Source organism: Engystomops pustulosus, chromosome 2 (assembly GCF_040894005.1).
Source record: "Engystomops pustulosus chromosome 2, aEngPut4.maternal, whole genome shotgun sequence".
Lineage (NCBI taxonomy): Eukaryota > Metazoa > Chordata > Amphibia > Anura > Leptodactylidae > Engystomops > Engystomops pustulosus.
Genome location: NC_092412.1, coordinates 89,148,904 through 89,163,092, shown reverse-complemented (window position 1 = coordinate 89,163,092; position 14,189 = coordinate 89,148,904). Strand labels below are relative to the sequence as shown.

Sequence of the window (14,189 nt, the reverse complement as noted above, 5' to 3'; positions counted from 1 at the left end):
TAAGTGTTCTTAGGATCTGCTCCATCGCATGGCATTAAAAGGGTGCTTATTCAGACATTCAACATACTAGTTCCAGCTGAGAATGTGCTCCTGTCTTGTTTATCATTTTGTAGTTCAGCTTCCAGAACTTTGGCAAAATCATTCATATCTTTAAGCTATTTTTTAGGTTACGTTTTAATACAAAATTATCATGGTAAAAATAAGACCCTAATTGGATCACACTTGCGCTGTTTAGTGGCCGGGACTGGCTGCCAGCGTATGGAAGGGTGCCATGCGGTAATTACTGTATGCATGCCCTCCTCTATCATAACCGCTACCATAAATGGTCATAGGTGGCATGTGATTGTCATTCCTTTGCTCCTCCAACCACTGATATAGGATTGTGAAGGCAGGGGTGTGCATACAGTAATGATGGCACGGCCTCTTCCATTCACCAGAACCCAGCAGGACATGGGACGTCACTAGAACTCCCAAGTCCTGCTGTTTTCAAAAAACTTTAACTCATGAAGCTGGTACATTTTTGTATTGGTGGCCAAACCCTATAATATAGGTTCTTATGCTACAGGTTTCCATTGAATTTTTGTTGAATTGAGTGAAATAAATACCCTTGCTGTGTTCTTTTGCATTGGTTAAGCATAATACAATTTTCTTCTTTTAGACCTGAGAAATTGGGCAAGCTTCCTGTTATTTTAGGAAATCTAGATATTCATATCGACAACGTTTCTCCAGATTTTCCAAGTAAGCTATTTTATTATATATATTTTATACATTAAAGTGTGTGTGTGTGTGTGTGTGTGTGTGTAACTGAATTTCTGGCCTTATCCTTTTGGATATCTTTATTGTCTTGTAGACTATGTGAACTCCTCATACATTCCCATGAAGCAGTTTGAGAACAGTCCTGACACGGTGGTGACATTCGAAGTGGAAGAGTTTGTTCCTTACATTCCCAAACACACACAGCCATTCACCATCTACAACAACCATCTCTATGTTTATCCGAAGCACCTGAAATATGATGGACAGAAGGCATTTGCAAAGGTACGCAATTGTGGTTTGGTTAGTATTTGGTAATATTTCTTAGGCTGTGTTATCTCATAGCATATTTGTGTAGATTTTTGATGCCATAATGATGGCACGTTTGAGGTGACCCTGTTGCCATGCAGAAGGTTGTAGACAGACTCTAGATATTACTATATCTGTATGCAGTGCACAAGGAGAATGGGTAACATTGCTAGATTAGTTTTCCATTTCACGATTTATATACACATAGTGCTCCTCTAAATTGTCCTATATGATCCTAATGATGCTTGTGATTGAGTGACAGTTGTGCAGTGGTTATTCTCCTAGTGTCTGCGTGTAGTATATGGCAGACCGCATATAAGCTGGTCTTCACCATACCTCACGGAGAGCTAAGAATAACAGAGAGTCTTTAAAGAAGAAATGCAGGATACAGGTCACATAATGGACTGATCTACTGTTAGCTCTGTACACTCGGAACTATGCCTGTTTAAAAAGGTTAGTTAGGGAGGTTTTTTCATGGATTTTTATTTATTCTTTTAGGCAAGGAATATAGCAGTGTCAATTGAATTCAGAGAGTCTGATGATGAAGAGGCACAGCCATTGAGGGTTTGTTGCATGTTTATATTGTTTGTCTTAAAGGAAACCTACCACTTCTGACGGTAGGTATGAGATACAAACACCGGGCACCAGCTCAGGGTGAGCTGGTGCCGGTGCTTAGTCTCGTTAGTGTTAAAACCGCGGTATCGCGGTTTTAACACTTTTGAAACTTTCTAGCAGAAACTGCTTCGGCGCTGCGCGCGACCGTGCGCGCGCAACGCCTGCGGCGTTTCCAATGTAGGCGCGCGCACGATCGTGTGCACGAAGCGCCGAAGCAGTTTCTGCTAGAAAGTTTCAAAAGTGTTAAAACCGCGATACCGCGGTTTTAACACTAACGAGACTAAGCACCGGCACCAGCTCACCCTGAGCTGGTGCCCGGTGTTTGTATCTCATACCTACCGTCAGAAGTGGTAGGTTTCCTTTAAATCTACATTTAATTGTAAATTAATTGTGCATAAAATGATGAATAATTTTGCTTCTACATTACATCTCTGTATTAGTTCTGGGTTAAAGTGTAACATAGATACTTTTTCACGCTTATCCTATACTGCTTCCTAAGAGCCTGTTTAAACGCATAGACGGCATTCTCAGGTCCTTCCACTGGCAGGGTGGCGCCCCGCGCTTCACTCTAGCACTGCTTCAAGCTCCCAAGTCTAGGGGTGGACTGGCGGCCCCTGATCTGTATCTTTATTACCTGGCTTCCCAGCTAGGTTATGCCCAGTGGTGGATAAATATAGACATGGGTAATGCGGCTACTGCACTGGCTGGGGCTCTGATAGGTTCCTACGAAGCCCTTACAAACCTGCTGTACAGATACAAATACCCATCTTATACCCCCCTTCCCCTACGTACGGTAGCGGTGTGCCGGCGTATGGCACAATCCCTGGTAGAACCGAGCAGCCCTCCCGCTCTCTCGCCTAGGACTCCATTGTGGCTCAATCCATGGCTCTCCCACTTCCTCTCCCTCCCAGGCTGGACAATGTGGGGGGTGGCTGGGGTGAAATTTGTAAGCCAGCTCTTATCCCCGGATGCAGAATTACTCAGCTTTAACAAGATAATGGAGAGGCATACTGTCCCTGATACGGCCAGCTTCCACTACACGCAACTGCGACACGCATTCAAAGCCCAATTTGGCTCCTTTAGCCTGACAGTGAAATTCTCCAAACTAGAGACTCTGATGAGTACCCCGGACCTCCCTAAACCACTCACTCAGTGCTATGCTCTACTACAAGAGCAAAAGTCCAGACCATTTGATAGAGCCCGTGAATGCTGGAGACAGGATATCCCTGACCTGTGGGATGATGATTGGAGGGAAGTTGAACTGTCCTACTTCACATCTGTAGTGAGTACGAGGGACTTCCTGATCCAGTCTAAATTTCTACATCAAGTATATTTCACCCCTGCTAGACTATTTCGCATGGGAGCAATGCCCAATGATCTTTTCGGATCCTTCCTGCACTGTCTGGTCCTGCCCTAGGGTTCATGTCTTCTGGTCTGAAGTGCTGGAGTTCCTAAATCTACACTTAGATTTCCTACGCTTACTGTTTCCCTCTGTGTGTCTCCTCGGCATCATAAATGAAGTTGTAAATGGCCACTATGACAAAATTTTCTTTAGGTTTGTCTTATATTATGCCCGAAAAGTGGTGATGATGATGTGGAAGGACCAGGATCCCCCTCCATTAAAAAGGATGGATATTACTTATTAACAGTGTCATTCCCCACTACCGGTCCCTGTATGTCAACAGGAAGTGTCCCCAAAAGTTAGATCGCATCTGGTCCAGATGGTGTGTGACTCCCCATACAGCCTTATAATCACATGTGGTATCTACTTCTCTTCATGATGAAGGAGACTGAGTGTGCTTGTATGTGTGTGTGTGTGTGTGTATGACTGATTGTCTGTGTCACTAGTTATTTGTGTCGTAACAAGATGTCTGGCTACATTATTTGCTATCATTTATTGCGCAATATCCCTTAGTTAATATTGGAACGCAGTAAGATCCTGATTGTTACCATGGATGTTATTTAATAATTCTGCATTGTGGGGAAGAAAGTATGTAACAGACAATCTTGTTCTTTGGTTTTGTTTATTGTAATTGTAAAAATTTTTCAAAAATTTAAAAAATAAATACTTAAAAAAAAAAGTGTAACATAGATACTGTTAATACAATTAATATTTATGTTTATTTTAGTGTATATATGGAAGACCAGGTGGCCCTGTGTTTGTAAAAAATGCCCTTGCTGCTGTATTACACCATCAACAAAATCCAGAATTTTATGATGAGGTAAGTTCATGGATTCTGATAATGCCTTCATATTAGCAACCATTTTTCTTTTTGGGTAGAATCAAAATAATCACTTTTGATGCACATTGCAAGTTGTGAATACTTGTTAAATAGAAATTGGCCAAACTAAAATCTTACCCACCAAAGGTTCTTGGAATTGGCAGCTCCTTGAATGTAGGTGTCAGGAGTGCTCATTTATTTCATGATCACTTGTCCTCTGCATAGATGATCAGTATCAGATCAGCAGGGACCTGACACCTGATACACTTGCTTATGCTTTCCTGTGAAGGCTGCTCCCACTTCCCAATCATGTGACCTCTTGTCCATCAGTCACAAGGCCTCTTCAAGCTGCAGTACAAATCATTGCTATTATACAATGCAGTGTGTGTGCATGGCTAAGAGTGAAGTGGCCACAGCACCATACTAAAAACTGCAGTTTCTTCAAACTGCTAATAATAATAATTTAATAATAATTTATTTATATAGCACACACAGATTACGCAGCGCTGCTCAGAGCTTGCCAAATCAGTCCCTGTCCCCAATGTGGCTCACAATATAATCAACCTACCAGTATGTTTTGGAGTGTGGGAGGAAACCGGAGGACCCAGGTCCCCAGCGCTGCAAGGGTTCCAGATGACTTCCACCAATCTGATAGAGGAACAATAAAAGAAACTCGAGTTTCTCCTCGCATCCTTTACACTCCTTGTAGTTTTACAAGTGTTTTATTATACTTATGCAGCAAATATGATTTTTAGAAGCTGCTATTCTCCTGGCAGGCAACTTTCCTGTAGTTCTCTATATCATGGTCTTGTTTACACTGTAGAAAAAGTCCATAAAACCTGGAATGTGGACAGATGTATGTCAGTGCTTCTACTCTTCTCAAGTCACTAAGAATAGCAAGAGGCATCTGCTTATTCCGGTGACTTGTTTGTTCAGGTTATAAAAAGGTCCTTTTGTTAAACCTGGCTGGATGTGAAGAGGAATTAATGTGATATGTGTCACTTAAGGCATCGTTTTTTCCATTCTTACAGATTAAAATAGAGCTGCCCACACAGCTTCACGAAAAACACCATTTGTTGTTCACTTTCTTCCATGTCAGCTGTGATACATCAAGTAAAGGAGGCACCAAGAAGAAAGATGTCATAGAAAGCCAAGGTTTGGGCAAATAAAAGGGCACTCATTTTTAAAGGGAATATAAAACCTGAAAATGACTTTTAAAAACCTATTATGTTAAAGCTTATTTTTAGATATTTTTAAATACACATGAAAATATATCTTGCAATTTTCACTGTGGCTACTAATAAATAACCATTGGTAATTCTGTAAGAGGTTTTCTATTAAGCAGTCACCTAATTTACATCTACTCTGTTTCCCTGCATAATGAGCTCTATATAAGTATGGCTAGATGCCCACATCCCAGCTGTTTCTCAGTTGTCAAAGATGGCTGTTGTCGTCTATTTTGCTTGGCTGACTTGCATCTGTTTTGGATCCAGTATCCATTTTCAATTGACATTGAATGTTTGCGGTTGATTTTGTCTTTTCACATTTGTGAAAAACATTTATGTGTTTCAGAGTGTATCCTAGAAATCATTTGTTTTTCACGAAAGTTAAACAGTTTTACAATATACTGTTCTCCGGATTTCTAGATCTCCACTTGCTGCCACTCTAAAGAAAGATTCATTGGCAGCTTCCATTTGATACAAACCTTGTGCATGGTCAGGTGCACAACCCGTTATATTGCAGCACAGCAATAAGAGCTCATGGTCACGTAAGGAGCCGTGCATCACATGACCATGGACAGATTTCTATCTACATGAAGCATACAATGAAGCTTCCTATAGAATGACAGAAAACAGAGATCTTGAAAACTCTGAGGAATTGATACAGAAATTTGCTAAAAAACGGAACTCCTCCTTTAGACACATTTTTCAACAGTAGATGTAATGGGAACCCTCCAGAATCAAAAACGCAACAGAAAAACAACAATGTATCAACCAAAAATTTGAAACCTCACTGCTTTACTAAGTGAACTAGTGAAATGCAAATCCAAAATTGCACTCCCCTGAACTAAAAGGACTGACCAGTAGTGAACTACATATTCTTGGCAGCACTCGCTTGTGTAAGCTATCTGCTGAGAAATGATGGATGCACTATAGTTTTCATGCGTTTATTTTTATCTAAAGTTAGCTGAGTTATAGGGTTGTAACATTAATATGTAGTGTTCCAGTGATCCATTTAGGGATATAGGTTATGTCTCGCAGGACTCATAAGGGAGAGGAAATTTTAATAATTTTAGTGGCAACTATATAGGCCAATGTCTTAAATAACACAGTGAGATGGGAAATATGCGTCTCTTCAGTTTCCAAACTGGAGCAGCTGAAAAGAGATTCCTAGAAATATCTTCTTTATGTGGGATACAAATAATATCTGTTTTAATGTACACTAGAAATATTGTTTTATGTTCTTATACTTTTGGATCACAATGATGCCTTCCTCTGACATTAAGTGAATGTGATTTTTGGAATGGCATTTGCATACAAGGTATGTGAGCTTGTTTGTTCTCCATACAGTTGGTTTTGCCTGGCTGCCCCTGCTGAAGGATGGTCGTGTAGTCACCAATGAGCAGAACGTTCCAGTGTCTGCCAACCTTCCTGCAGGATACCTGTGTTACCAGGAACCTGGGATGGGCAAGGTATAAAGCGTCTCCATTTCTTACCATGCTAATAGCATGAACAATAAAATGTGTGGTGTCTGTAATCAACGTTCCACTATTAATTTTATTTTTTCTGCTTTTTGTTTTTTAAGCAGCATTCTGGGCCCGAAATAAAGTGGGTGGATGGAGGCAAGCCGTTATTAAAGGTCGCTACTCATCTTGTGTCCACTGTATATGCACAGGTAACTATGTCCAAACGATCTCCAAACAATTCTATGGTTTCAGCATTTTTTCTAGGGTTTTTAGATGGTTGGTTAAGAAACATGCACAGAGATTTGTCCTGCTGCAGCCGCCTCTTCTCACTACTGAAATGGCCTATTATAGCCGCCTCTTCTCGCTATGGAAATGGCCGGAAATCCCCATCCTAAATGAAATGCAGCAGGCACAGGACCCCTTGTCATAAAGAATAAAATGAACTCTGTACTCTCTTCTGGCAATCCCCACAACTTTCTCTTCTCCCAGCAAAACTGCGGTCTGCCTGCACACATTGTTTGAGGTGTCAGTGGCGCTCCTGATGATACAGTGTGTGCAGGCAGAGCGCACAGATCTGCCTTTGCCTGTGATGCTCTGGAACACATTACACGCATACAAGGGATTTTCTTCTCCTGTCATAGACCTGCATTCTCCCAGTTGGCAGGCTGTGGACTCTTTCCAACCCTGAGCCCTGCTCAAGCATATACAGTAAAACGGATCTAGTCTATCCGATGAGGGGATATGGCAAATAAGGATGTTACAATGTCAGGAAGTTTTATTACTAGAACATAAAACATTGAGATCTAGGACATTGTGTTTTATTTAAATTATGGACGTTAAAGTGATAGTAAAGCAGTTGCTTGTGTAGTAAATGTAGCATTCACATGTTCCGCTAGATTCACGTTTATAATGGGACACTAGCGCACCAGGGGGCGGGGGCCCGGCCCACCCCCTGTGCGCTATTGTTGCGTTGTGAACACGACTCTAGCAGAACATGTGAACGCACCCTGAGTGATCTGTATTTGCCTGAGGGGGTGTTCAAATGTTCATTTTTTCAGGTGCAGTTTTTGATGTCCAAACCAGGAGTGGAGTGAAAAAAGAGGAGCAGCAGCTTCTCTCAATGATGTGACTCGCCCATTATGATCCACACCTGCTTTTGGCTTCAAAAACTGCATCTGAAAAATTGAACGTGCGAACGCACCCTAAATTCTAATTTCCTGGAGAATAGAGGAATCCCCAGGGGTAGAAGCTTTAAAAAAAAAACTGAATGCAGTTCCTCAAAATAAAGTCCTTTATTAATGTTGTCTGTGTTTTTCTTTTAGGATCAGCACTTGCACAACTTTTTTCAGTATTGCCAGAAAACAGACTCTGGAGCGCAGGCGTTAGGAAGTGAGCTTGTCAAATATTTAAAGGTAAATCTATTCCATGAGAAAATTGTTTTTATTGTTAATTAGAAGTTATTAGATTTACACCACGCATCAGTTTATTTACTTGTCCAGTGACAAGTCTTTGGCTCCAGGGAAATTGTTGTCTGTAATGGTAAACAAGGACTTTCCAAGGTTGGCTTCTAATTGAAGCCAGAATAAAGTGGCCCAGGAGCTGGATTGGGAAAAGAGGTCTGGTTTTCCAATTCCTGGTCCATCTCGGGCTTCTGGATCATATGTCTGCAATACCTGCACCTGCAGTACGTGCATAAAAAGGTCCAGAATGAGGGTCTGTCTCCTGGAGCTGACCTCTGCATGTGAGAGCTGAGACCAACCAGTCTGGGACTGCAAACACTGCTCTGAGTTTTGCCTACCCAGTGCCTGGTATGAAGGCACCTGTTGTAGTCAGGATTGCCTTGTTAAGTTTGAGCTTGAACAAGCAGGTTTTTTGTCGAAGAAAGGATTTATATTTGAGTTTTAAGGAGCAGGGAAGTCCTGTTTTTGAACTTTTTTTTATATTTGTCTTTCAACACACCTGCCTCTACCAAAGTTCATCAACACGTACAAAAATCTTGGTCTGTACTGTGAAATTCCACTCCCCTAAGGGGAACATAACAGTAGCTTTCATTTTTGGACACCCCCGGATAAACAGGAAGTGAGGGGGAGAGTAGCCCATGTAAGTTCCAGCATGCCAGAACACTCACTCCTGACAGCCTGAGAACCATTTTAATAGCCCCAATCAAATGGAGCTTAGTCTGTCAGACTATCTGACATCTGTCAGATTTGGGGCAGGCGTAGGCAAGTGTGTCGTGGGCATGTATTTAAACCTATATTTCAGCCAATTGCCAACAGGGGTCTATTGACCTGAATTTAAAAGGGTTTTCCCATGAAAGAAAGTTTTACTCGGTTTTATTGCTGTTTTAGCTCCTGTAACACCGTGATGGTCAGTGTAAAATTTCAGTTAGCGGGCAGGGAGTCTTTAACCAGACACTTTATGATCTCTTTAGTGCTGTGAGAGGCTGACAATGTGCTTAGATTATCAGGGCCCAGGGTTTCTCTACACATAGGAAAAGAGAGATGAGACCAGTTGGAATTGGATCTGTGAAATGCTGTATTTTTTTTTTAATAACTGTGAATTAGAGAGTGTTATTTTTTTATCCTGAGAATATTTAAGAATCTTGGGGGACATTTACTATGGTGTTTCCGCCTGTTTTGTGGTGCTTTCACCGCATCTTCTGCTCTCCTACCTATTTATTAGCTGTCGACTTTTTCCGCCTGCTCCGACTCTTCTCTGAAAAGGGACGTGGCTTTGGCGGAGTGGAAACTCAGACACAATTAATATGTGTCACAGCCATTTTTGGACGCTGTAAACTGGAAATTTGGTCTAGCAGGGACACAAAACAGTGCTATTGCACTGTTGCCTGTTCTCTGACTGTTGGACACATTTCTGGTTCTCGGGACAGATTTTGGTCCCAGGGACAGAAAATGGTCTCGGCGCCAGAAATTTATCTGCACAGCTCCACAATATTAAATGTGTGTCTTCTTACCGAGAGCAGGTCGGTCACAAAGCCAATGCAGACACCAACACTTTATGTAAATGTCCCCCTTTGTCTTTGTGGGGATACCCTTATCTTGTGGTGTTTCAGTAACACAGTTTGTAAATGTTGAAGCTGCCAAACCACATCTCAATTGAGAAATGTGGTTCCACACTCACTAAATACACCCTTCATTTTGTCTTAATCTTAGAGTCTCCATGCTATGGAAGGGCATGTCATGATTGCCTTCCTACCCACTATTCTCAACCAAATGTTCCGAGTTCTCACAAGGGCTACTCAGGAGGAAGTGGCTGTCAATGTGACCAGGTAAATCTAGAAGAGATTTCTACTGTATATCATGAATCACATGTACCATCGATCTCAACCATGATAAACCAGGCACTTACTCACAGATCCAGACACCAAGTAAGTGTCCCTGGTTTATCCCTGGTTTATCATGCTTGATTTTGATGGCAAATTTCCAAGTATAGTTGTACATATTGTTTAATTTATTTTTGTATATATGTGCTATACAATTCAAATACAAAATGACCTACCCATTGGTATAACAATGTGATCAATAGGGCTCCAAGCACTAAGATCACCACTGATCGTATGAGCAGGTGTCCCATTTCCTCCCCGTAATGAGGGATGGGTCTAGGTTGGGTCCAGCTGACCCAGAAATCAGATATTTTTGCAGTGAGTGTACATACACGATTCTTTTCTCCTCCTCCTTTAGAAATAATGGGCATTGTAAATGATTAGTTTAATTTAGCCATTTATAGTTATTTACTGAGGTTAAAATTGTGGTATTTGTTTATAGGGTGATTATCCATGTTGTCTCTCAGTGCCATGAAGAGGGGCTGGAGAGTTACCTAAGGTCATATGTTAAGGTAAGTTATACATTGATTCTTAAAGTTTGTTGCAAAATCTAACTGGAAAGATACCCAGACTTATTTCAGATTTAGGGTGCAGTCACACGTTTACAAATGCCGCGCTAGTGTACGGGGGTTGGTGCTTATGTGCTTATATGGAACCTCATGCGATCAGTAACCAGAACCCAGTAAACAGAAACTCAAGAAGAGCAGTTCCTGCCAGAGGGGGCACAGACCAGAATGTCAGTGTGGTTGGTTTACTATCCTTCATCCTGGTGGTAGATGTCCTTTAAAGAGAACCCGTCATGCAAAATAACCCCCCTAAACTAAATATATTTTCATAAACTGCCATTAGAGAGCATTGCCTCTATCCCTTCATTGTCCCTCTACAGGCCTGTAAACCTAAGCAATGAGGTCCTAAAGCTGTATGCAAATGACCTGTGAAATGTCCAATGAAGCATTAGCATATTCAAGCTGTCCACTCTATTCATGAGTGGGAGGCGCAGCCACACCCCCAGTGCATGACTGACAGCCTGTATAATGATGTGAGGCTGTATAATGATGTGCTTCCTGGTACTGGTGGCCACGCCCCCTGCAGCCTGTGTGTGCATGTGTGTGTGTTTAGGAGAGATACAGCAGCTCCATGCAGCCATGTTACAGCAGAACATGTCAGATTCATGTGTAGCTGATGTCTGTGTCTCTCACCTGTATATTAGGAGGATGCAGCATGTCAGCAGACGACATACACATACTAGCCATGCTTTACTATACATTACACACAGACATGAGCAGGGGGAGGAGAGGGGAGGGGTAACAGGGGTGACATCACTGCCTCTGACCATGTGACCAGCCTCATTTACATAATAAAAAATAGATTAATTTACAATGAATAATGTATGAAATGACTAGATAAAGGCTGGGATGGGATCCTTGTGAGCTGCTCCAACAGCTAGTAGTGACAGGACTAGTGGCAGAGACCTGATGACAGGTGTCCTTTAACATCACATAACGGCCATACAATGCCAGTAGTTCTGTGTGGATATTTCAATTAGAAATGTTGATTTATGTAATCTGCTCTACTCTGCAAGGTATTTGTGTCCCACCCACCATTGACATATCATTATGGACAACCAGTAATGTAGATATGTTTTACATTTTGTAAATCATGTTTTTCCGGAGCATCTTTTCTTACATTTTTATTGGGAGCAACAGCGGATTTTATTTGGTCTTACGGTAAAATTTAGTTGATGCATAAACAGTCTCTAATAATTTTGTCTTTGTGTATCAGTATGTCTACAAGGCAGAACCGTACGTCACCTCAGAATACAAAACTGTACACGAAGAACTAGCCAAATCCATGACTGCAATACTCAAGCCATCTGCTGACTTTTTAACGTGTAACAAGCTTCTCAAGGTATGACTTCAGAGTGAAGCACATTCATATTTTATTTTTGCAGTGTTGGAAAAGAATTTTATTCTTAACAAGCTATCTTTATTTTCAGTATTCTTGGTTTTTCTTTGAAGTCTTGATCAAGTCAATGGCACAGCACCTAGTGGAGAATTCCAAAGTAAAAGTATGTATTTATTTCAATGAATATGATATTCTAAAAACACACTTATTTATTAGTTGATCTTCAGTTTTGTGCATGGTTGAGGATCAGTTCTTTGGAGACTCCAATAGAATCACACATAATTTTTTCATCTGGCAAAATGACGACCATGGAACAAAAGCCCAAATGACCTTATTATAGTCTCTTTGGTTTTGCCGATGTCCATCATTTTAAAAATCTGGCACAGAGATGGGAACATTGGCCTCAGAAAATCAGTTTTTACATGACTCTGAATTTAATTTGTTATACATATTTTAACACTTTTTCAAGGGGCTTAGATATCCAAAGATGGGGACTCGCTGGTTAAATATACTGTGGTAAAGAAGCACTGATTTCCCTCTTGGTTGTAGACTGATTTGGCAAGCTCTGTGTAATCTGTGTGCACTAAATAAATAAAGGAATTATTATTATTCTATCTGATATTTGAGTGGCTAGCACCGTATATCATCTTTACAGATTCACAAAACATAGTACCAGCCATATTGTGGTGTGTGTTTTTACACAGCATGTGGATGGGATTTGTTTTCTGCCCAACAAAGCTTATAATCTATATGAAAATGTGTTACAAATACAAAAAAGTGATGCCTTGCAAGCAACTAAATGGATAAGAGTTAGGCAATTTTAACCAATATACTGCACAAAATACCTTCTACCCAAAGAAGCCACAACAAGTCAGTTTTCGCCATCCTTTTTACTCTTTGAGAAGTGCACTGAATAATGTTATAATATTGTACTAAGCCTCCCTAATGTATAAAATGGCATGCTTTATTCTTTTGTTATTGCATTTAAAGTGCTATGTATTTTACTATACCACAAATAAGACCTTTGGGTTCTGGGTGGTAAGTTTATATAAAAACCCTCAGTGCCACAATTAAAGTGAAAATTATATGGTTGGTGTTACCACAAAATACTACCATGGAAACAGATTTCCGTTTCCATAAATGAGTGTCATCCTGTTGTGGGTTTATTCCTCTCTGAAAGCTTTTTTAGCCTCCGCAAGACTGTCCGTAAATAAGTGTAGATGCTGTATGCAGATTTTCCATTGGATTGATGCATTCAGCATTTATCAATCTGCCTACAGTGTAACAGCTCATAGATTGTTGCATCATAACTACTTGGTCTTTTTTATTAAATATTTGTTCAGTTCCTAAGAAGAACCCCTCACACCTTGTACAAATGTTTGTTTTGGGATTAGAATCACAAGCAAAAAGAAATTCTTTTAGGTTTGGTGTTATGGTATTAAGATGATGAATAGTTCTGCATTTCTTTATTCTTATAATTATCTACATGAAGATTGATAATTTTTTTTACTAGTATTTACTTGATTAGATCACTTTTAATTCTGCTTTTGGGATTCTGGTTATACAAAAAATAACCTGTTTATGAATTATTTAGGATTAATATTTCACTATGAGTCTAGTCTGCAATGAGCTGACCATAAACTACTGCCACTAGAAATTAGTTCAAAAGGACCTGGGGACCATTTTAATATGTTATGGCAACCTATATGTTACAGGTGTTTCAGTGGGCTTATAGAGGCATCTCCGTTCCCTTCCCCTTTGTAGACCACTAAAGTGCCACGGTCCGTATTTTCTGGCTGCTTAACCATTCTCATATGTCATGACTGTCATCTTCTACACATGGCAAGATCCCCATTTACGGAGTCTGCATGATTTCCATGCTGCCACATGTGGTATATTTTTCTTTTTTCTAGTTACTAAGGAACCAAAGATTCACTGCGTCTTTTCATCATGCGGTAGAAACCCTGGTGAACATGCTTATGCCGCACATAACGCATAAGTTCAAGGACAATCCAGAGGCTTCCAGGAACGCTAACCATAGCCTTGCCTTCTTCATTAAGGTAATAAAGCTTTGTCATTCTAACTCAAATAGCCTCATTCAAAATGTGTAGCTTTTTAGAAAATGCTTCACAAGTATAATTTATTTCATGACTTCCTCTTAATCTGTGTTTCATGTTTTCCAGAGGTGCTTCACATTTATGGACCGGGGTTTTGTTTTTAAGCAAATTAACAACTATATGAGTTTCTTTACTCCAGGAGATCCAAAGGTAAGATGGGTCCCCGCTGGCCTTGTGCTCAGTGGAAATAAATAACCAGAGATAATGTTTTTAGATGATGCCAGCTTTACCTCTTTTGTAGG

General features: G+C 40.5%; 1 protein-coding gene across 19 annotated transcripts in view; it reads left to right on the top strand.

Moving 5' to 3' along the window:
* Nucleotides 1-14,189, top strand: part of DOCK9 (dedicator of cytokinesis 9) — a 164,046-nt gene that overhangs the window by 102,211 nt on the left and 47,646 nt on the right. For 11 of the 19 annotated variants that reach the window (XM_072135485.1, XM_072135486.1, XM_072135470.1 and 8 more), the window contains exons 16-29: nucleotides 659-738; nucleotides 851-1,038; nucleotides 1,561-1,626; nucleotides 3,807-3,899; nucleotides 4,931-5,054; nucleotides 6,470-6,591; nucleotides 6,708-6,794; nucleotides 7,908-7,997; nucleotides 9,756-9,871; nucleotides 10,368-10,437; nucleotides 11,708-11,833; nucleotides 11,922-11,993; nucleotides 13,744-13,890; nucleotides 14,014-14,097. In XM_072135485.1, coding sequence (XP_071991586.1) covers nucleotides 659-738; nucleotides 851-1,038; nucleotides 1,561-1,626; nucleotides 3,807-3,899; nucleotides 4,931-5,054; nucleotides 6,470-6,591; nucleotides 6,708-6,794; nucleotides 7,908-7,997; nucleotides 9,756-9,871; nucleotides 10,368-10,437; nucleotides 11,708-11,833; nucleotides 11,922-11,993; nucleotides 13,744-13,890; nucleotides 14,014-14,097 — 1,465 coding nt within the window. Of the gene's footprint in view, nucleotides 1-658; nucleotides 739-850; nucleotides 1,039-1,560; nucleotides 1,627-3,806; nucleotides 3,900-4,930; nucleotides 5,055-6,469; nucleotides 6,592-6,704; nucleotides 6,795-7,907; nucleotides 7,998-9,755; nucleotides 9,872-10,367; nucleotides 10,438-11,707; nucleotides 11,834-11,921; nucleotides 11,994-13,743; nucleotides 13,891-14,013; nucleotides 14,098-14,189 lie in introns of all 19 variants that reach the window. The other 8 variants (XM_072135479.1, XM_072135477.1, XM_072135474.1 and 5 more) reach the window with 1 other exon arrangement.